General features: G+C 34.7%; 1 protein-coding gene across 3 annotated transcripts in view; it reads right to left on the reverse strand.

The window, feature by feature from the left end:
• Orc5 (origin recognition complex subunit 5) overlaps positions 1-24192 on the reverse strand; it is a 66291-nt gene extending 42099 nt beyond the window's left edge. For 2 of the 3 annotated variants that reach the window (XM_020153285.2, XM_074064927.1), the window contains exons 1-6: positions 23999-24192; positions 20394-20486; positions 16967-17164; positions 11635-11709; positions 8769-8880; positions 3663-3793 (exon numbers count right to left, since the gene is read on the reverse strand). In XM_020153285.2, coding sequence (XP_020008874.1) covers positions 3663-3793; positions 8769-8880; positions 11635-11709; positions 16967-17164; positions 20394-20486; positions 23999-24070 — 681 coding nt within the window. In that variant the 5' untranslated portion in view covers positions 24071-24192. The remainder of the gene's footprint in view (positions 1-3662; positions 3794-8768; positions 8881-11634; positions 11710-16966; positions 17165-20393; positions 20487-23998) is intronic. The other variant, XM_020153286.2, reaches the window with a different exon arrangement.
• Between the last annotated feature and the right edge of the window lie 210 nt (positions 24193-24402).

Below are 24402 nucleotides of genomic sequence, written 5' to 3' on the forward strand. Positions count from 1 at the left end.
GCTTTCCCATGTTTTCCTCACTAACAATTTCAGCAAGACTTCATTATTGTATTTGGAATTATCTGTTAGAAACTGTGATATATGTACAGTGTAGTAAACAGAATTCTAAGTTAGCTTCCAAGATGCTGTCCCTTGTTGTATACACAGCTTTTCTTCCAGTTGTTCAATTGAACTCTAATGTAAGTATTGCTCTTAAGGGACGTTGCAGATGAAATTAAGATTCTGAAAATTATGCTATTTACAGGATACTTAAAACAGGGAGATAATCAGGCAAATCAGAACTAATCACACGAGCCCTTTATAGCAGAACATTTTCTCTAGCTGGTCACAGAAGTCGGCTATTATAAGAAGACTATACTCACTTTTGCCAGCTTATAGCTAGCAAAGAATGCATCTGTCTCTAGGAGACCTGAGTAAAACTCCCAGAAGAGACAGCAAGGTCATGGAACCTCATCGCGACAACCAAAAGAAATAGAACTCTGAAAATAATCTGAGTGAGCTTGGAAGCAGAATTTCCCCACAGTCTCAAGATAAGAATTCACTCTAGCCAAAATTTTGATTTCAGCCTTGTCATATCTTGAGCAGAGAACCCAGCAACATATCCCTGGACTTCTGACCTACAAAACTGTGAGCTAATAAATGTGTGTTAAGCTGCTAAATTTGGTGACTTCATATGCATCAGCAGAAAACCAAAGCACATATTAAAGCACAAATACATAAATATTCCAAAGCTAAGTAGACATAATTCCTGAGTTGTTTTGCTTTTTTAGAATATCCACATTCTATTTCCTAAGCACTGAAAGAATGAAAATCAGAACTAAGAACATTTTCAATAAGACATATTAATTTACAGAAATTTTCATCAAGCAATGAACCCTTCCTATGTGCCAGAACTTTCTATTCTAAGCGCTCAGTGTACATTAACTCATTTAATTCTCCAAAGCATTCTATGAGATACACATTACTGCCATCACCTTTTTACCCATGAGTAAAATCATGCTTCAAACCTCCTGTGGCCAGCCAAAGAAAACTGTGCTTCAAGGTCAGACCCACCCTGAAGATCACTTATATTAAAATAGATACCCTGAAGTCAGTCTGATATGAAAAAAAATTAGCAAATTGAAAATTCTGATGTAGAAAATAGTTACAAAGTTTAAAGATACTTCCCCACCAAATACATATTAATTACAAAGGCAAAAGGAGATTACCATAATCAAATTATCAAAATAAACACCACTGGCCCTTGGTTTTTTCCATAGCACCACAAAAACAGAACAAAACAAAGTGAGCATCATTCATTAATAATGAGGTAAATTTAAATTCTTTGTCACCTGATAGGATGTAGAAAATAGCACATTTCTGTGACATTCCTGTCAGATGTAAAACCTGAATCTAATCATGAGGAAATATTAGATGCAAACTAAGGCATATTCTACAACTGGCTTGTAATTTTCAAAGGTCTCAAGGTCATGAAAGCCAAAAACAAACTGTTTCAGGTGAAAGTAAGTTTAAGTGACATAAGTAAATGCAACATGTGATCCTGAACTGGATTCTTTTGCTATGAAAGACATTTATTACAACAACTACCCAATCTTGAATAGGGTCTGAAGGTGAGACTGCAATAAAAAATTGGTTTCTGATTCCAAATGAAGGATATGGTTAGGTAGGAGAACGTATATATAGGAAATGCATCCTAAAGTATTCAGGGATAAAGGGGTATAGGTACACACTCATTCTAAAATAGTTTGAGAAAAAAAGAGGGGGCAGATCTTTTTACCGAACTTGTAATTTTTCTGTAAATTAGAAATTGATTTCAAATTTATAAATTAAAAATCATGTAATACCTTCATTATCTTATAAATACTACAACTAACAAGATAATTATAGTAAACTATTAACACATTAGTACCACTGAATACAATTGTTAGCTATTTTAATAATAGGTCATTTCCTTATTCTATCCTTTAAACTTCAGTTATTTTTGGCACTCTTTTCTTAGTCATTAAGCAATTAGCCACTGTCACTGGCCACCAGGTTAAGTAAAACAAAACAAAACAATAAAAAGGAGACATTACAGCCGGGTGTTGGTAGTTCATGCCTATATCCTAGCTACTTAGGAGACAGAGATCAAAAGGATCTCAGTTCAAGGCCAGTCCAGACAAACAGTTCACAAGACCCTAACTCAATTAGTGTGAGGCCCTGATTCAAACCCCAGTACTCACAAAAAAAAAAAAAAAAAAAAAAAGCAGACATTAGAAACTTTGAATTACATTTTTAAAGACTGTTAAAAAAAAGTCTAAGTAAATCATTCTTCTCTGAATAATTTCTAAGAAACTTCGATATTTGGGAGAAAAATGTTTGAAATATAAGAAATTTAAATGTGACAGATGTTTAGAAATCACACAAAACTAAAGTTAAACAAATGAACTACCCTGTGTTTGGTATTTATATGAGTATAAAAATAACTCCTCCAGTAATTTTCTAAAAATTATAATTATTATTTTCAGGACTATCATAGGATTTGCAGAGAAAACAAATCTAAATGAATATTCAAAACAGCACTTTATTTTCTTCTGTTTTATGCTACCTACAAATCTAGTCTCCCAAAATACTTAAAGAAATAGCAATTCCCAGTCATCAAAAAAACAAACAACAACAAATGCTGGAGGGGATGCCAGGGGGTGGGACAGGAGGTGGGAAGGAACCCTCACAAACTCTTGGTTGGAATGTAAATTAGTGTAACCACTATGGAAATCAGTATGGAAATCAGTTTCCTCAAAAACGTAAAAATAAAACTACCATATGATCCCACTGTAACATTCTAGCACATATACATGTTTATTGTAGCTCTTTTCACAATAGCCAAACTACGGAATCAGCTGAGGCACCCAATGAATGGGTAAAAAAAAAAAAAAAGTAAAAATAAGGAAATAAATAAATAAATAAATACACACACACACACACACACACACACACACACACACACACACACACACCATGGAATACTACTCAGCCATAAAGAAAAATGAAATTATGTCATCTGTGGGAAAATGGATAGAACTGGAGAGCATCATGTTGAGCTCAGAAAGCCAAATATCCTGTGTTTTTTGCTCATTTGTGGAACTTAGACCTAAATGATATTGATGATGATAGTTAACAATGGGATATTATTAGTAGTATGAAAAATAATGTCAAGGGGGATTGTGGGGGGATCAGCAAGGGAGGAAAGAATACTGAGGGGTGAAGAGGATCAAAGTATGTTCACACACACACACACACACACACACACACACACACACACACACATATACAGATACATGAAGACAGCATTTATGATGCCCACCAAACACTGTTTGAAAAAGGGGGGAGAAGGGAGGATAAAAACAAAAACACAGTGAACTTGTTCCAAGTACATTGTATGCATGCATAGAACTATCATAAGAAACCCTCTCGTAATTATTAATGTATGCTAATTCAAAAATTAAATTTAAAAAACACCAATTCCTAAAGCAAATTTAAAAGCATACTCAGAAAAGATGCCTGAAAGGAATCTTTTGCAGAAAATTTCCAAAATACATTTGCAGCTACTAGCTTGTCTCACACCATTTCTGTATGAAAAAATATTAAAAGACATATGTATTTAAAGTAGAATGTTCACTCACCAGGTGTCTAAGCTCTTTTAAATCCCGACAAACAGTGTAGAAAACTCCAAGAAGAATATTAATGTAGGCAGCATAAAAGTCAGCTGAATACTCTGGAGGATGATCATGGGACAAGATCTTCTGAAGGCTCCCTGTTCACAGAACACAAATTAACTTAGAATGATTAGCACAGTACCCTGATCACATCTTCTAGCATCTCATAACAAAGGTTTAAAAAAAACACTCAGGCCTAGCAATAATGAAGGAATAATAACCTGTTTAAAAATTGGAAAAGTATGATTTGGTGATATAATAATAAATATATATTTGTGACTCACAGTTTAAGTCCCTTTCAAGCATACCTGAGCTTACACTAATGAGGTAACCCTCAGTGGGCGTCTAGATAGCTTTGCAATGGAAACTAGCTGCTGGAATGCCTCCCCACCCCTTGACCTCAAGAGAGAAGAGAAGGCTGGAGATAGATTTTATCACTAACGGCCAATGATTTAATCAATCACACCTATATGAAAACATAAACCCCATAAATTATGGGGTTCAAAGAGCCTCCAGGCTGGTGAATGTGTCTACACACATTCACCCAAATCTACAGGGTCAGAAGCTTGTAATTGGGACCCCTCTGAACCTCACTCTACATGCCTCTTCATCTGGCTGTTCATCTGTGTCCATTTTTAGTATCCTTTAATCTAAACTGGTAATAGTAAGTAAAGCGCTTTCCTGAGTTTTATGTGGTGTTCTGGTAAATTATCAAACCAGAGGAGGGGGTCATAGGAACCTCTAGCTTACAGTTAGTTCTCAGAAGTACAAGCGAAAATTTGGGACGTGCACCTAACATTTGAAGTACGAGCAGACTTTTAAGACTGATCCCTTAATCTGTGGAGACTGCACTAATTGTGGTTGTTAGTGCTAAAACAGAATTAAATTGTGTACTTGGTGTCTTGACCAATTAGAGAATTAGTTGTTGGGTGGAGAAAATCTCACACATTTGGCATCAAAAGTGTTTTGAACAGAAACAATTCAGAAAGTAACAAAATTTGAAAAGAAAAACAAAAGAACAAACAATTACTAATCTTATTTTCTAAAAATATAAATGTTGATTAAGACAAATATAAAACAATGACATTGGGCTGATAGAATGGCTCAAATGGTAGAGCCACCTGGCTAGCAAGAATGAGTTCAAAATCTAGTACCGCCAAAAAAAATAAGTAAGTAAATAAATAAAATGACATCTAAAGAAAATCTCGAGTCTAATTACTGGCAAAAGCAGTATCAAAGGTGAAAAAGCACTATGGATTCAAGTTTATTTTTTTGCTTACTAAGTGTATCAACTAGAAAAAAAAAAGAGTAGTAAATAAACTACCAACAAACTAGAAAATGGTTTTTTTGAAAAATGAAAAGAATGCATTACATCTTTTTACAATAATCATCACCTGATCCCAATCCTTATTTTGTTATTCTCCCTTTGATAAAACATGTTTCTTTCTTTCAACTTTGGTATCTTTATTCTCTCTTCTATTATATTTTAAGCTCTTTATATAATATTACATGTCAAAGGTCCTAGCCTAGTATTTTAACATACTGAAAATATCATATTACAGAAGCACAGTTAAAATGAAACAAAAACTATTACTCAAAAATTCTCATAGTACATGAATCAATTATTCATTTCTTATTGCAACATCCTCTGATTTCTTGATGCAATGGTCTCCTTACACTTCTCAGTTAAGAATTTTGAATACAACTATAACTCTAAACCTAGTCCCACATGGTACAGGTCTTTTGCAATAATTTCAGCTGAAAAACTCTTCTAGGATGTTTTGATTATGTCAATTTCCTTCTTTTTTAGGTTCCCATTAATTGAGAATTTTAACCATGCCATTTACTATTAGTTCTTAATTTTAACAACTCTCTGTAAGTCAAATGTATATGGACTCTTAGCAGAAATTTGTGAACAGAAATTTAGAAATAGTTATATTATGAGGACATTTTAAACACAGCTACTAACAAAAAGCATATTTATAAATAAAAGCTACCAAATAACTGGATGAATGGAAAGAGGAAGAGAAAAAAGGAGACATGGATGTCAGACAGATGAACATATAGAGGCAAAAAGATGATCTTTAAATACATAAAGAGGAAATTTGGATAAACTGTTGAGTCTCAGCTCAAACTTTATTCTGTGAACATCTCTATCTAGGTATACCCTTCAGATAAACTTGATACTCCATATGAAATTTGGTTAGCTATTACAACTAGCCCATTGCAGCCCTGATGAATGTCCAATAAGAATCAAAACTCTAGGCTTGGTGTGGTGGTACATGCCTATAATCCTGGCACTTGGGAGGCTGTGGCAGGAGAATAGTGATTTTGAAGCCAGGCTGGGGTACAAAGCAAAATCCTGTCTCAGACAAAGAAAAATAAAACAAAATCTTCCTATGTCTTCAGTCTGACTACTTCCCATCTGTAAGGGTGTGGTGAAGAATCAAAACATTCACTGCATTGATGTAAAATTAGCCCAACTGCTTGGTTACAGACTGTAGACAAAATCTCAGAGTACTAGTCTACATTAAGCAAGTCATGAAAGATTTAGTCTAGGACTACTCCAAGTCATGAGAAAAAAATATCTTACTTCTAAACAAAAAGCTGAAGACAGTGTACCACCAGCTAGCAAATGCAAGGGAAGAGGTATCTTTTTAATTGGTCTCCTGGTGTCTTAAAAGTTTGTTCTTAAACACACACGCACACGCACACACACACACACACACACACACACACACACACACACACACACACACATACAGAGCCATTTGTAACTTGTAGAGGGACATCACATCTGCTTCTACTTTTGAGTGAATAAGAGGATCCAGAAATACTTTTCTGTAATAAACAACTAACAACTGAACACAACATAGAAAACAATTACTTTCTAGCATTGAACAGGCAGTAAAGGATTGATTCCTAAGAAAGGGGAAACACATGAGATGAGTCCTACCATCAACCAGGCTTTCTAACCAGAGGTAATTTAAGACTGTGGGGCAAGGAGGGTCCCAAAAGAAGCCCATTAATCTCACTGAATTGAGGAGACAGAGACTAGAGAGAGCTTCAGCAGAGCAGAGTACCCAAGGGGAGAGAGCTAGAGCTAGGTAGAAGAAAAGGGTATAAGAAATGAGCAAAGGGATTTTCCTCATGTCTTGGTTGAATACTACTTTATGTATGCAGAAAGTAAAAACCAATAAGGCCAAATAAGAACTATTTCCAGTTTAAAAAAAAAAACAATTATTGGAAAACTGTAAGTCAAACAATTCCCAGAGCTCACATATCACTACTAGTCAAAATGCATAGACCATGCTGAATACATGGGCATTCAGTAGAGATTCAGAAGGTCAGGTTTTGAAGTAGACCTAAAATTAGCCCTGGAATAAAGGTTACTCTTTATCCTTTCTCCAAAAACACGTACAAATAGCCTAAAAAAGGTCAACTATATCTTCAAGTATTTGTGAATGCTTACCAGAAAAAAGTCCAACACAACAAAAAAAATCAAGATGCCTATAATTCCTTAATAAATTACTAAATAAACAAAGAAGCAAAATAACCAAAATAGAAAAATAGTAGAAGCAAACACTAAATGAAATAGGCAACAGGATTAATAGACAAGAACAAAAGGGAATAGTCTGCACATGGTAAAAACTAGAAAAGACAACTTCCAAACTGGGCCCTAGCCACTGAGGAAATGTCCTTAACATCAGACACCGCATCTCTAACGATGACACACGCATCATCCTCGCATTAAAACTCTCTCTTTGCCCTGGCTCTAGGCATACTTACTCTAACCATAATTTGGCTTAAAATTAATGTTTCCTCCCTGAATAGCTTTTTATCTGATCGTAGTGTTTAAATGATATGCAAAAGAACCTAAAATTTAAAAATCAGATTTAATATGACTCCATTATTATATACTTTTCAAGTCTATTTTCCTATACTCACCAACATTATAAAGATCACTATATTGAATTTTGTCCTCAAACTCTCTCCATCTATGCTGTTTTGTATCTTTAAAACATTTTAATCAAATTCTACAATTATATCATACTTTAACTTCAAAATGATGCAGAAAACCAACATTTTTCATAACTTTTTTATATTCTAACTAGCTTCTCAGTAAAGTTAGAAATAAAACAGGACATGAAAATATATGGAGATGACAAAGATTCAAAGGAATTTTTTAAATCAAATTCTGATTCATCCCTTTCTATTCTTTTCTTTTCCCCTTATTTTGTGATTTTCATGGAAGGGAAGCTACTGAAAATAAGGACTCTTATCTATTTTGGGTTCCTTAAAAAAAAAGAACTTATTTAATTAGCTAAAGTAGGAGGTGTTACTTGGCTGCTGCTCTTGTGAAAATAGGCAAAAATGTGTTAATCTTGGCAATGAATGTCTACAGCTCATTAGTTCAGAAGGCAAGTGTTAACAAGGCCAAGGTCATGGGGTACTATTTTCTCATAACCGGCTAACCATTTTATGCTTCACAGTTATGATCTTTGAATTAGAGTATCATCTTTGTATAGTGATAGCTCAATCATTAATCTACAAAGCTATTCAACAAAACAAAAAAGGCAAAAATTATCAGGAGCTATAAAATTTAAGATTAAATATAACCCCTAAGAAAAGAACAATCTAGCAGTTTGTACAATAAGAGTTAAAGTAACAGAAAATGAGATTTACAAAAGAAGATACATTCTGCAATTTACTTAACCCAAGCATATGGTAAAGATTTCAGCATAACTTTGATATGCTTTACCAGTCTAATCTGATTATTTGTGTGAATGATAAAAATCACAATTAATGTACTAAAATGATGAAAATATACCACGAGCACAAATATATTAGAGCTGCTGATTCAAAAAACTTTAGTACTTATATGAGAATACCCTTTCACAGTTCCAAAGTAAAACTTCTATAAGTGCAGAAATATAGCATTTTATTTGAGATTAGTAGCAAACCTTAACAGTTTAAGACATTCAAGAATTTCAACATGAATATGCTATAACTTAATCTTATAAAAACAATTTTACTGAGTATCAATTGCCAAAACAATGTATTAAAATTTACCTATGCTATAATCAGGAAAATATAAGACAAATGGTTCAAAGCATCCAGTATTTGGACGAAACTTTTCCCAAATAATTTCACTGAGAAAGATAATAGTCACATTTCTGTCAGTCTGTAAGAAAAAGAAATAAAAGCAACTTTGTGTTTAAAAATCTTAACCAGAACAGTAATTCCATTTGGGTTTTTCATCAAGTAAATCCAGCATAGTTCTAACATATAAAAAATTATTTGCATTTTAATAAACCATATTTTAAAACCTAAATCAAGGAACTCAACCATTTGCAAATTTTCACACATTATTATTCAAATTGCCATAAAACTTGTAGGCTAATCAACATTTCAGATATCCATGAAATGTTACGATAGTCACACAAGGATTTACTTTATAGAAATACACTTGCAGGAAAAATAAAGAAAAAAACCCTTTCATGAGAATTTTTTAAAAAATTGTATGGTTTTAGACAATAAACAAAAAGGCAAAACTCGGCATTTTTCATCATGAAAGCAGTGATGGCAACTAAGAGGAAAGAAACCTGGTTAAAGAAAAACAGATATGCTATACTATATAACCTCGTATTACTAGGAAATTTAAAGATTTTCTTAAAGCTTATTTTTTCACAAATTGTTGAGTAAAACTGATATTAAATATACATTAAAATACAAACAAGTGTGAGTATTAGCATCTAAAAAAAAAAAATCAATGCTAAGTAAGACAGGTATCTTTTAAAGCCAATTTAGAAATTACAATTAGTATACCAAAAAGAACAAGATCATTGTATATGTTATCCTTTTATAAAATGACTAGCTAGAATTTATCTGCACTAGACACAAAAAACTAATTTTCCCATGTTCTTTTAGACATCTCCTTGGCTGACAAAGCAGACCTAACAACTGCTTTTATCTAAAAGTATCCTCATGACACAATTTCCTACATAAATCACGCTACACTTTAATGGTGACTTACTATTTACTGATCCCTAACTTGTGTGCTTCTTATGTACTAATTTTCATTACTTAGAAAAATGTTCTTTGGGCTAACAAAGGCAGTTGAGTTCAATAAATGAGTAATTCCATAGAAAATCTAGCATTTTTCTAAGAGGAAAAGACTTTTCAAATGTTTTTCTCATCTTACAAAACTCCTTGATTTTTAAGAATCTCTGAGTTTATTTCAATAGGGTAAACAAGTATGCTTTATCCACAATCTTGATTACACAGCAGACATAAAAGCATTTTATAAAATCAGCTACTATACTGATAGGTTAAAAAAAAAAAAAGAAGTTATCATTCTGAAAGGATTTTAAATTGGCAATGTTCCTATGTGTTCATCTTAAAGTACCTTCAGCATACGATTTTTATCATAATTTAAATTTCTTTTTACTCAGATGAATACTTAATATAAAAAATGGGAAACGCTTCCATTAGATTTCTCTCAAATGAAATACATTTTTTTAAAAATCAAGAATGTTTTCAGGAATGTCAAAACAATAATTCTGTTTGGTGGCAGAGTTGAGATTACTGGAAATCTTTTTATTTTCTTCAGTTTCTATAATTAGAACTATAAAAAGAAAAAGAAAAAAAAAAACAGGGAAAGGCCCAATTACTATGAAGGGATGTCTGATCACCAATGGTGGGCATATAGAGAAAAAGATGAAGTAATCTAACTCAGATGCTGGTGGCTCACACCTGTAATCCTAGCTACTGAGTAGGCAGAGTTTCAGGAAGATCAAGGTTGAAAGCCAGCTAGGGCAAATAGTATGTGAGACCCTATCTCAAAAAAAACCCATCACAAGAAAAAGTGCTGTGGGGTGGCTTACAGTCTGTAACCCCTGAGTTCAAATGCCAGTACCACAGAAACAAAACAAAACAAAACAAAAAGGATGATGTAATCTATACTGGAAGAGGAAGAAGACAAGAAGGCACACTGGATGCCAGATGGGGAGTCTGAGAGCAAAGCAATGGGAAATAGTGAGTCTGAGAGCAAAGCAATGGGAAACAGTGAATGAGGTCATGCAAAAAACCCACAAACACAAACAAAACAAATAAAGAAAATAAAAGGAAGGAGAAATTTACCTACAGTAAACATGTGTCTCTGGTCACTGCATTAATAAAATTATAAAACTAAAATGAATTTATAAATTAAATACAAACTACAATATGAACAATATTTAAATTAATGATAACTGAACACTATGATTTTGGTCAAACTTGCTCTTGACTCCTTTCATGAGTATAGTCCTAACAGGAAAGAACCAACAGCTCTTTTGAGATAAGCATTCCTATACTGATTTTGATGAAGATTGGATTCTCTTATCAATTTTCTTTATTAAATTTCTTTATCAATTTTCCATGATAATTATTATCTTTCACTTGACACATATGAATATTAAGCTCATTCCTATTCTTTTCTCATTGGGCCATGACAATTACAGTAGCATTAGTACTATTTAGTGGCAACACAACAGTAATTTGAAATATAAACCTGAGTTCTGACACTGAATGGCCATAGGGCAAAAATCCAGATGATTCAAAATAGCCATACCATTAATTTTTTAGATAAAATGAAAGCAAAATCTAAAAATCCTTGTAGTTCAATCTGGTCCCCTGCCATTTAAGAGCAGTTACTTTACTATTAGAAATAAAAAGCTAAAATAATTGAACAGTAAGTGTTATCAAGTCATAAACTGCTTTTACTATGAAAAAAACTGAACCTTACTCATAAGAGAAATGCAAATTCAATTTATATTAAAATATTAATTCTCACCTAGCAGATGGTAAAAATGAGAAAACTGTGGCAACTCATCTATTGATTAGGGAATAGAGCCATTCACTTATTTTAAGGGAAAAATCACTTCCACATATTACTTACCAATTCCTGTAACCTAAGAAATCCAGGCAAAAGATTTGCTTCCATATCTCTTAGATATTCTGCTTTATCTAAAACCTTTAAAATAAGAAATGCAATGTCAAAATCAATTTCAAAACTGTTTATAAAACATGTAAATAATGTACTATAAAATTCAAAACTTGAAGTTTCTATGTTATAAATAAAAATAATTTCGGAATTAACTTTTAAAATGCCTCTTTTAAAAAGACATTTTGAGGAGGTTAAGTAAGTAAAAAGACAGACTACTTATAACACACTTTAATACAAATGCGTAAGTAGAAAATGGGTCAGAGTTAAATTAAAAGGTTTGCTTTACAGGTGTACCACCAAAAAGGACAATGTAAGGTGCTCTAAGGGCATTTTCCCATGAAACGAAAAAGTGCTGGTCTTTATAAACCTGTAGAGATACAGAAAAAAAAACAAAAACAACTTTTCTTGCTTAAATTTTTTAACTACATATACCTTTGTCTAACTGGTAACTGGTGATGTTAAGAAGGATTAAATTTTTGTTCAGTGTTCAATAATGCTACTGATTTTTTTTAAAGGTCCTTATTATTTAGACATACACAGTGACACATTTATTGATATGATATATGATACAGGGAACAGCAGAATGAAAATAGATGATACAAGTTTGGTCACATGCCACACCTGGGTATCCAAGTGTGGCAGCAGATATCTATAATTTCAATCTATAATCTCAGCAATCAGGAGGCAAAGACAGGAGGATTGAGGCCAGCCTGGGCTACACAGTGAGACTGTGTTTTAAAAAAAAAAGAATAAAGAAACTAGATGATGAGTTCATAGGAATACATTACAATATTCTTTTAAATTATAACAGTTCCCCTATCTTTTTTTATTTCCTTGTTATTTATTTGTTAAAGAAACCAGGTCATTAGTCACACAGAATTTCCCATACTCTGGACTGGCTGACTACATCTTTGTAATGGCTTTTAACACATTTATATATCTCCTACATTTCCTGTAAAATAGCTGATAGATCTTGAGGTTTGATCAGATTCAGATTAAAGTTTGGACAACAATATTTCACAAAAAGTAATGTATCTTTCTACAGTATGTCAGCAGGCATACAGTATCTGGTTGTTTTTATTTATGTGTGTTGTCTGTCTATGTGTTGATGAAAGCCTGATCTACCCATTATAAAGTTCTCCAGGAGCCTTTTATCACTACCTATGAATCCATTATTTTATTAGAGACTGCAAAATCATAATCTTTATCATTCTTTCTGCATTTACTGGGAGACATTTTTCTAGAATGAACTTTCCTTCATCCATGTTTTGACTACCTGAGTTCAAATAGGTCAAGACAGACCTATTTGAACTATCCCCTTAGTTGCCCATTTTCAAACTGCTGACTGAGTTTGTGTCTGAGTTTCTTGTGGTTGTGGTGATATTATTACAAACTTGGTGGCTTAAAACAGACTTAATGTTAATTTCTGCACAGGGCTTAAAGCCAGAATTCTGAAGTTAGTTTTACTGAAACAAAATCAAGGTGTTGGCAGGGCTACACTTCTTCCAGTGGTCCTAGAGAAGAATTTATTCCTTGCCTCTGGTAGCTTCAGTACTTTTTGACTTTTGCCTACATCATTCCAACCTTCAAAGCTAGCACCTTCAAATTACTCATTGATTCCACTTCCCACTGCTTCTGTTACCTGGTCTACTACTTAGTCTATGTGGTGTTATGTCTCCCTCTGCTTCCCTCCTGTACAGACGCTTGTGTTTATATTGTGGGCCAACCCATATAATCTAGAAAAATCTCCCCATCTGAAGATCCTTCACTTAATTGCATGTGCAGAGAGTCTTTTTCCCAATAAGGTAACACTTACTGGGTCCAGAGATTGGGACCTGCTATTTAAGGCCTTTATTCAGCCTACTACAGTGTCATAATAAGTCATAAACTCCCAAGGTAATCAATGAATTGGGGTCTTGTGCATTTATGCATTTGTTTAGTGTTATAATGAATTGATGGATTTTAAGGTATTTAATGTTTCCATCTATTTAATGGTCAAGTTGTCCTATCTTTGGCCAGTGGGATCCCCTTCAAATTGGCTTCTATGTTTGTTTGTTTTTTTAAGATCCTAATAGTAATTGAGATTCCTAACTTTCTAGTATGATATATCAAGTACTCTTACACATTTTCTACCCAGAACTAAAATCAACCTTTCTACAAAGAAACCTGTTCTTATTTCTTAAACATTTAAACTTTAGTACTAAATCCTTTTTTAAGTTATAAGCATTTAAATGAGGAATAATGTTTAAATGCAGATTTTATTAATAGCTTGAAACAATTTATGAGTACAATCATACTTAAAATATTCTATTACTAATTAGTTTAGACAAGCTAAAGCTAAAGTTATTTATTGCAATTGAAAATAAAGATATAAATTTCTCCACCATGCATCCCCATTATGAAACTTTCCCATCAATCTCCACTTAAATAACTCTGTAATCCAGAACACAGATTAATTCAAATAAATTTGGTCTGTTTGCACACCCATTTTAATGAAAAACACAAAGCTGAAACAGTACAGTTCATTCTTCTGATCTGATAATGATTAGCCATTATAATTAATGATTTCATAATATTCTAATTAATGATTCTTCAAAAGTAATTATCAGATAACTAACATTCACAGAAACAAAAATTCTAATTCAGGTCCAAACGTTTTTCCTAATAATTTACAGTAAGGCCTTCTAGTAGATTTAATTTGTAAGCTAGTTTACTGTCTAGAAAAAAATTCTTAGCTACCTTTCTGTGTTATTTCCTAAGCTTGCCAATTCACATATAGCTGAACATCCTATACATTTACTCTAAAAAATGTTTTACACCAAACACCTGCATACTTTTCTATCCTTAATGTTTAGCCAGCCGACAGATACTTATTGAACACTTTGATCTATTGGGCCTAAAGATAAACAGGGACCTATTTAGTCCTCATGTGTATTTCTGAAATAATTCTCCCTTCTTCCTAAAGTCACTGAGCTTTAGGAAGTCACATGCTGAAGTCAGTGACATATTCTGGGATAATTCCTCTCATTCCGTAAAGATTATAGTTTTTGGTTACCATATGTCTAAGATAACTCCTATACTTCTAGATATTTCAAAATCCAGAAGTGGATGTACTAGGCTATTAGTTCCTTACATTATGAAACTGTTTTCATAATATTAAGATAATTTTTGTCTTTTTTTACCATGTTGACATTTGCACTGTTGATACAAAACAATGGTGGGTTAAACTAGAGTCACTTTGGCATAAATCAAAGTAATGGTGGTAAGATGAATTAATAGTCATTGTATTCTTCACTATGCACTTGTACTTTTAAAAAATAGATTTCCACTTCTGAGAAGATAGAAGAGATGTACTTTTTCCTAATCCTCCTGCTAAGTAAAAGTAAGAATCTTGAAGATTATATAAAACAACAAAAGCTCTGGAAGAGAGGAAAAGATGCTAGCTAGGAACCTTGGGATGAGATGACTAACAGCTCACCTCAGAGTACACAACACTTGGTTTATTTTTTTACCTCATATATCCCAGACATAGAGCTGAAGACGCAACATAGAAAAACCAAAAAAGCCCCCACCCTCCAAAAAAGAAAAAAAACTGTTCTCCTAGCCAGAGGAGAAAGAAAGGAGTAGACTAGCAAGACTTCTGACACTGCATGCTCCAAGTTTTCTTTGTATGTCACTGATTTCTTCTCAGTCTCTGTTTGTTGTTCATCTCCTTATCCTCTAAACCACTTTTTAGCCTCTGCTACTACCCTGACCCATGCCACAATCCTTTGCCTAGATACATCAAAACTTGTTGTATTAACTTCCTACAGCTGGCTCAGAAAAACAATACAAAAACTGTCTGTATACTTCTGCCACCAAATGTATATTTTCCAATGCCAAAAAAATCCTCCAGTTCTTTGTAAGCACTAACCAAGTGTCCTACAGTTCAATTCAATTCTGGCAATATCTACCTTGGGTTAGAGTCAGATACCCCATGTTAAGGACTCAGTCTCACCAGACTACTCCCACCTCAAACACAAGTCCAGGCTGCCCTTCTGACTTCTGACCAACCATCTCTACCTCAAGCGTTCCTCCCCGCCCCTGGAAAAAAACTACTCAGGTTTGCTAGAACAGCTCACAAAACTAGGAGAAACATTTACTAGTTATTTATCTTATTTGAAAGAATACAACTCAAGGACAGCTGAATAGAAGAGATGAATTGTACAAGGTATGGAAGTGGAGCACAAAGCTTCTATGCCCTTTTCAGGCACACTAGCCTCCTAGCACCTTCAAGTCAACTTTCTGATTTCCCTTCTTTTGAGTTTTTATGGAGGCCTCATTAGTAGGCACTGGCCACTGGTGATTAAGTCAATCTCCAGTCCCTCTCCCTTCCCCAGATGTCATGCTTTGGGGATGAAAGTTTCAATTCTCTAATTACATGGTTAGTTCCCTGATAACCAACCTCTACCTTGAGGCTATCCAGGAGCCCCAGACAACAGTCAACACATTCAAAAAAAACAGACACATCACTTTGGATATGCCAAGGGTTTTAAGAACTGTACATGAGGAAGTGGAGAGAATACCACATGTAATATGTATGTATACATACAACAATTCATCTTTTCCCACATACTTACCCCATAAACGAGTGACGTTTGACTTTTTCTGTTTCTTTCATTTGTTTGTGCATCTTCTGCCCAACTCTAGCACAGACCCAAATTTCCTCTCATATAAAAAGTCACAATAGCCTCAAAACCATTGTTCTAGCCTTTAATTCTGTCATCTTTCTCCAATCTACCTGTAACACATGCCTTCCGACTAATCTTCCTAAGGCTTATTTGTTGCTCTAAAATCTTCACTATCTCTTTTCACTGCCTAGGAAAACTCATTAAAACTAGATTACTTAGCACTCTCTAAACTCCCTCCCACCTGCACACCTTTGGTTACATAATTCCCCCCATCTTAAATTCTTCTTCTTCACTTTCTTCTTATATTACCCTAATCATTTTTCTAGGTCTGCCTACAAATGCTATCACCTCATGAAGCTGTTCAAGATTCACCTAGGTCAGTTCTTTGCATCCCCTGGTTATTATTTATCGAATTCTACATGCAGTCATATATGAATGTGTTATAACTCTTCTATTAAGGTTTCCTTTAGATAGATAATATTTCTGATACATTTTGTATCCCAAAAGCATCTTATACAGCACTGTATAAAACAGGACTCAAAATAAATATATGGAAATTCATCTAATGTACAATCAGTTTGCAAACAAGAGATGATATAATCAAATGAACTTACAATATATACAGTCTGACTCTTGAGACTTTCAGCTTGGGTTACTTGTTTAAACAAGCGAACAAAGTCATTAAATGTTTCACAGGTTATTTCAGAACATCCTTCCTCTGGAGAACTGAGACGACTCAACTTGTTTAAAATTTGTTCCAAAAGCAGCCTCAAGGAAAAGCATTCAACACAATTTATAAAGACATGTGGAAGCTGAAAACAAAAAAACAAAAAAGTATAAATACAAAAGAAAATGCATACACAATTAAGGCTCTGCTGGATAGTTTCTACTTGCCTTATTAAATCTATACCCCAGATGGCATCATCCAGACTCATTTTCTGGCTGTGGTTGGAGAAGCCAATAGGAAGAAGCAGCAGGAAACTGAAGGAGAGTTTTAGGTGGAAGAAATTGGATATTGATTCTCTTGATTATCCTTGCTCCAGGTGGCCCAGTTTGGCAGTAGCGACATTCTCCTACCAAAGGCTAAAGCTCCGACTGGGCCACCCCCTCTTCTAATGCTACAGCTCTTGCTGGTTCTGGAAACAGCACTGCCTAAGGTCTCTTCAGATCTAGGGATAGTAAAAGCCCTGATGAGTTACCATCCTCTCTTGATTCCCTTAAAACTTCCTCAACCTTCGTAAAGTAGTTTCTTCATTAAATTCACTCCAATTATTTCTTTGAGTTTGTCTTTTGTTTCCTACAGGGATTCAAAGCAAACATATTTTCCTCTAAAGAATTCTTATGAATAAACCTGGGTATATTTGAATGTTACAATTCCTAGTGGGAATTTCATATTTATAATTTTAAATTAGTATCTTTCACGATGAACAAACCTAGGTCAAAAAAGTATCTTAAGAATTAGAAAACATGGGATGGAGGTGTGGCTCAAGCAATAAAGCATTTGCTTTATGAGTGTCAGCTTACTTTGCAAACTCAAAGTCCTAAGTTTAAAACCCAGTCTCTCAAAAAAAAAAAAAGTTAGAAAATACAATAAACCTTCTATGAGAATTATAAGAACAAACTCTATATTTAAAGAACTATAAAAATGAAGCAATTCTACAAGCAATAAGGAAACAAAACAAATATAGCCTGTTCGCAAAATAAAATTTTAAAAAGTAGTACTGACTACTCAGAGAAAGAAAACTCGTGGCATTTGGTGCAAATAATGAAACCTGTAACTATTTTAGTTATATTCTAAAGTCTTCCTACCTAATAATAAAGGTTTTCTTTCTCTCAGCAGCAGTGAGGCTACATTATACTTACTGAACAATTTTATCAATATTTGCTAGTATCTTTCCCTATCATTCCCTTATATACACTAGCCATAATGTCTGTTATTAGTAGGTATCTTGTTTACTGCATTTGTGGTACCTGTGGTCTTTCGTAACAGCATCTTCGAAGCACCTATTTGTATATCTACCAGAAGCAGTAATAATATTAAATAATAGCAAAAATTATTAAATATTGAAAAACAGAATATAGCCCTTAAACATGAAACTTCCTTATTGGATTTTCATGCTTTTATTTAGCATGTATTTTCTAAACCGTTCATACACAGGGTCTCAGATGCAAATGCCTAGGCCAGGATCTGTATATTCAGATCTGAAGTCAGGTATGGAGTCCAAGCATCTTTGTTTTTAAAATGAACGGTTCATTTTTGGGATCAAAGGCTAAAACGCACCAGTTAAAATGTGCTAAATACTGTGCTTGGGACCGGGGATAATCTCAAGAAATTCATCCAAAGGTAGGGAAATATACCACAAAAATCACAGCTGAGAGGTCTAATTATCATGACAGAAAAAAGCTAAGAGTGCTGAGGCTACAAAACAAGAGGTGCATGTTACATAGCCTTGGAAATTAGGAAATGAAGGAAATCTGGCAAAATAAAAAGCATTTGTAAAGCAATAGGGTAATGGAAGAACAAGTGAGTATGGAAAAGCAATTACGAGCAGAGGGAGCAGCATGTGCCAAGGTATGAAAGAGAACAGCAAGTGTAAACAAGCATCCTGACAGCTAGAACAGGACTGAGGTTAATAAACCAAATCCTGCTGGCCGGCCACCTGTTTCTGTATATATAGTTGTTCTGGAATATAGTCATGCTCATTCACATGGCTACTGCCCATCCAGGATTAGGTATGAAAGACGGTGTGGCAATACTCATTAATAATAGCAGCTAACCTTTAATGAGTGCTTATTATATGCATGTATATATAGACAGATAGGTACATATATATATACAATAATATGTATTATATATAAGTGCTTATTATAATAAGCATTTTTCATGTATTAACATTTAATTCTCCTAACAATCCCAAAGGTTGCCACTTTTTTCCCTAGTTTGCAGATAAAGTAGGCACTAAGTGGTGAATTTAGGAGAGAGACACAAGTCTGCCAGACTCTACAGCCCCAATTCTTAATTGTTATATTATGAAAGATAAACTAAATTCAGCTCATGAAAAGTCTTCTGTATCAGGCAAATACTTGAACATCACCTTGAAGATATTAAGTTAGATTTGCATGGGTTAGTTGCAGGGTTCAGAATGAATTATAATTAGAAGATGTGTAGAAATACTTGGAAGAAACAATGGTAAATGAAATTAAACTAGCAGCAATAGTTATGAACAAAAGTAGATTAAGTCATGACTTTAAGGGTATAGAATTGATAGAATGTGTTCACTGGTTTGCTTTAGTGGATAAGTGAGGATGAGAAGAGTTAAGAAAGAGTAAGTTTGGACACTATCAATGGTGATATCATTTATGGAAATAGAAAATATGGAAAGAACAGCAGGATAAAGATGATATGTTCAGTTTTGCATATGTGAAAATGCAGAATGATCATCATCAATACTATACATGGAAAGTATAGATTTTAAAACTGGAAAAGAAACAGATTTAATATTTTAAAAATAATCTTTTTATGTGTATCCCCAAATCTTATCAGCCAATGAAAAAGAGGAAAATTTGCTCAACTTAAAAAATTACTCTCAGCTAGGCACTGGTGGCTCACACCTGTAATCCTAGCTACTCAAGAGGCAAAGATTAGGAAGATCATAGTTGGAAGCCAGCCCAGGCAAATAGTTCACGAAACTCTATCTTGACATAAACCCATCACAAAAAAGGGCTGGCAGAGTGGCTTGAGTGGTAGAATGCCTGCTTAGCAAGTGTGAGGCCCTGAGCTCACACTGCTTAGCAAGTGTGAGGCCTAGTCCTGACAATGAATAAATAAACTCTCTAATGTAAAGGTTAAAGTTATTTTGTAATTAATGGTTTTTGAAGTTTACACTCATTTGAGGTATTCAAATAAAACTTGGTCAGAAATGTTTCATGTAGATGATACTCCTTCAGAGAAAGGTAAATGAAATTATCTCCCAAATCCCTTTCATTTCTAGAAGTCCATGAGTAAAAATCTGTTAACAGCATGTTTAGGGCTATTCTCACCTCTAATGTTTTCAACAAAGTTTGTGTTACATATGTCTTTCCACTGGCAGTATGTCCATAAATAAAAATAGATGGGAAGCTGAAATGATGTCTCTAGGGGAGAAAAGACAAATATCAGTCTCTAGATACAAATTAGAAAATGAACATTAATAAACTTGTGGGAGAATTTTTTTTATTAGCATATAATACCTGTACAGAGGGGTACATTGTGATATTTACATATGTGTTTCTAATGCATCTTAGATCTACCCCCTCCGTTGTTCTCCCTCTTTTCCTCTCCCCTTCTTCTTAGGACAATTTCAACAGGTTTCAATCTTCTATTTTCATATATGAATACAAAAATACATCCACCACATTCATACTCATTCACCCTTTTCTTATGCTCAACCCCCTCCCACTGGTACCCATCCTCAGAAGAGTCCTGTTTTATCCTCCTATCCTTCATTTTTCAAAAAATTGCGCAAATTGATAGTCCAAGGGGGTTTCACCTTGGTACTTCAGGCCTGTATATATCATGCTTTAATCAAATTAATCCCCCCTTACTTACTCTTTCTCATCACCATGCTCCTCTTAATAATCAACAGCTTACAGTGCATTATGTTATATTATATTCATATATAGATGAATATCTATATCACATTTTGAACTTACTTAAATTCAATTCTAAGCACTTTCTCCCTTATGAAATTATTCTGTAAAATTATATTGACATATTTTATTATATGACACATATTATATATTTATACTTTTATTATTATACAAGCTTAAATACACAAACTCTTATATTCTCAACTTTTAAGGGATTTTTTCAAGGATAATTCAGTCTATTCAATTTTTATCTTAATCCTTTTTTAAAGACTAATGTCTTTACAGGCTGCAATTTTATTGAACATTTTAATTTTGAAATTAAGCCTATATAATCATAGAAGACATTCTGAGACTCATTCTTAGGAAAACTTAAAGAATATTTCTGAATTATGATTATTCATCAACCCTGATATAAATGTATATATTTCATCATATCAAACATTGGTAAAACCAGCATAGCACATATTTAAAATACAAATTGGCTCAGTGGTAGAGCACTTGCCTGGCATGAGCAAGTTCCTGGATTTGATCTCTAGTACTTCAAAAGAGTTAATTAATATGGATTATAATACACACACGCATGGTAATAACACTAAGAATCTCTCTGTATAGCTATCTTTACCTCAAATTAGCAAAAATGCTATGTTTTTCTTATTATCTATTATGTTTTCTCTTCAACAATGTTGGAGAACAAGAGGGCAGAACAGGTTCTGCCTGGAAAAGGGGGGAAGGTGGCCCAAATAAGGTATACACATGTAAGAAAATGTAAAAATGTTAAAAATAAAAAGAAGTTAATTAAAAACATATTTGTAAGGTTCTTCTGCAGTACACTGTAAGCAGCCTAAGAAAACTCAAAATTGCCAAAGACCCCTCTATCGGTCTAGTCAATACTATAAGTGTCTCATTTAATCAACAAACACTTATGAGGTGCCATTAATGCACTGAAGAGTACAAATACCAGTAAAAGACATCTTTACTCTAAAGGAGGTTATAGTCTAGTGGGGAGACATGCATTTTAAAAATAATTATAAGGCTAGGACATGACTAAAGTAGTAGAGTGCTTGCCTCCCAAGCACAAGGCTCTAATTCAAACCCCAATACTGTGCTCCACCCCTGCAAAAAAAGAAAATTGGATGCTGCAACTTCCACAAGAAAGTTGAGCCTCAGGCTGGAGATGTAGCTCAAGCAACAGAGAACCTACCTGCCTCACAATCTCAAAGCTATGAGTTCAAACCACAAAAAAAAGTTAAGTAAAAACTGAGTAAATAAAGTTTTGTCTCTATGATCATCTACCACAGCTATATTAGTCACAAACAATACTTAGTATATTCTAGTCTCTAAGCTAAACGTTTCCTTTTACAAGACAAATTGAAATTCAGATTCATACAGGAAAAACCTTTCTAAATGGCATATACCTATGGCAAAAGCAGCTCAAATGCTAAAATGGACTTAAAATTTACTAAATGGATATCTTAACACATAAATCTATAACTTTATATGTAACAATTTTACAAATTAACTGGCTCTTAAACTGTTTCAAGAATTAAGACGCATGTTGCTGAGCATCTCTGCTATCTGGACATTTTATTTCACCTTTGAAGAAGCTCAGACCATACTTTAAAGAGTGTTCAAAGCGGCACTAACTCTCTCCTTTTCTACAATCTTGCCACACTTGTTTACATCCATTGTTTGGTGCCTAAAAATATCCCACCTTAAAACACTTTCTATCGGTACCCAGAATTATAGTAGACTCTTGCACTGTTACCTAACCTTTCACCTTCATAAACCTCCCTGACAACTGTAATAAGCCAGGATGTGGCACAGTGTCTGTAGCAGTGTCTGCTACAAAAAGTGTGTTCAGTAAATATTTATATGTTAGACAAATAAATGAGTCTTCTTAGAAACATGAACCAAATTTTTTTTTGTAGTTCTTTGCTATTGGAGTTTGCATTTCCCACATGCATATCACCTTGCAGAAAAGTGACATTTAGTTTTGTCAAACATGATTTGCAGTAACATCAAAGGTCAAATCCTTTCTGTGATCTACTACCAAGACAATACTATTAAACCTTTCTTGCCAATATCTTTTTTCAGGAGGGTACTTTTGGTTGTATACAGTGATCTGGATTTATCAACTCCAGGAAAGGAATGCATAGATCACCAAGAAAATATTTCAGTAATAATATGAATAACTATAACTGAAAACATAATTAGAAAGTGACTGAGGATGCAGTTGTTGGCCTCTTCCGTAAATAAAGTATCCCTTTAGATGGAGGGTGGTACTTCTCCATTAATACTTCATAGGCCACCTGAGATTGACGCCCAACATTTCTAGTTGGATAAAAGTACATTTAAAACCTAAACTAGAAGATGGTTACTTCTATTTTCTTGCCCTCCATACCAGAAAAAAATTGATCAATTGATGAACTGATGAGTGCTACCTTTTGCCTATCGAAAGGACTCCCTAGCTGTGTTCGTCCAGAAGACAACCTCACGTCTAAGAGCATCAGAAGCCTAGACCAGACCTCTTTAGGGCTTTTACAATTCTGGAAAAGTTGTGTATTTTTAAGCCTGAAGCACTACTTTGACCCCCAATGGCCTTGAAAACATCCACTTCCTACACTCGACTTACATTAACTGCCTCACTGTAACGTGTGAGCTAACGTTTTGAATAACACTCTGCAAACACACCTGTGACACAGGAGCCCGCTCGGCTGGGTAAGAATAAGCAGCTTCCCGCGGCTACCGTGGGCTAACATCACCTCAAAGGTGTGGTGTGTACAAAAGACACCTCCCGGCCAACGTCCTACCGCAGGCCGACCTTTCCTGTGCAATCTCTTTGAAACCGACTGATGAGAGATTACTTTGGGGGAAAAGTGTGGGAAAGACTTACAACACCCGCTAGCTCATCGTAGAAGAGGGTGTACTGCCCCTCAATCCACACTCCATACCCCCAAAATTGGAGGAGGTCTTAAGACCACCTCCAGGACTTGGAAAAGACAATTTGACCACAATACCTCTCCAAACAGGGATTTCAAGGTGGACACTTGAGACTCGCGACAAAGCACCACGTTCTCCAAGTGAGGCATTTTGGCGGGCACAAGAGGAAAGGGCAGTGCAGCTGGCGACCACCCAACCAGGTACCACTAAGTGGGACCTCACTCCGCCAGTCGGTCCGCGCTCCCGCCGGAAACTGGACCGCGGTGGGCGGGACCGGCGCGGCGTGGCGTTGGCGTGACGTCAGCCCGTACGCAGAGCGTCGCCGTCATCGTCTTCTGTGCTCTGGGGCTGGGCGGGGTTGACTGCTTGGTGGTGGACTTGAGCCTAGCAAGGGCTGAGAGAGCTAGGTAGGAATGAGCGAACTCAGAAGGGCTGGAAGGAGCGAAGGGGCCCTGTAGGTTCCCCGTGAGTCGCGAAACCG

The sequence above is a fragment of the Castor canadensis genome, chromosome 2, assembly GCF_047511655.1.
Source record: "Castor canadensis chromosome 2, mCasCan1.hap1v2, whole genome shotgun sequence".
Lineage (NCBI taxonomy): Eukaryota > Metazoa > Chordata > Mammalia > Rodentia > Castoridae > Castor > Castor canadensis.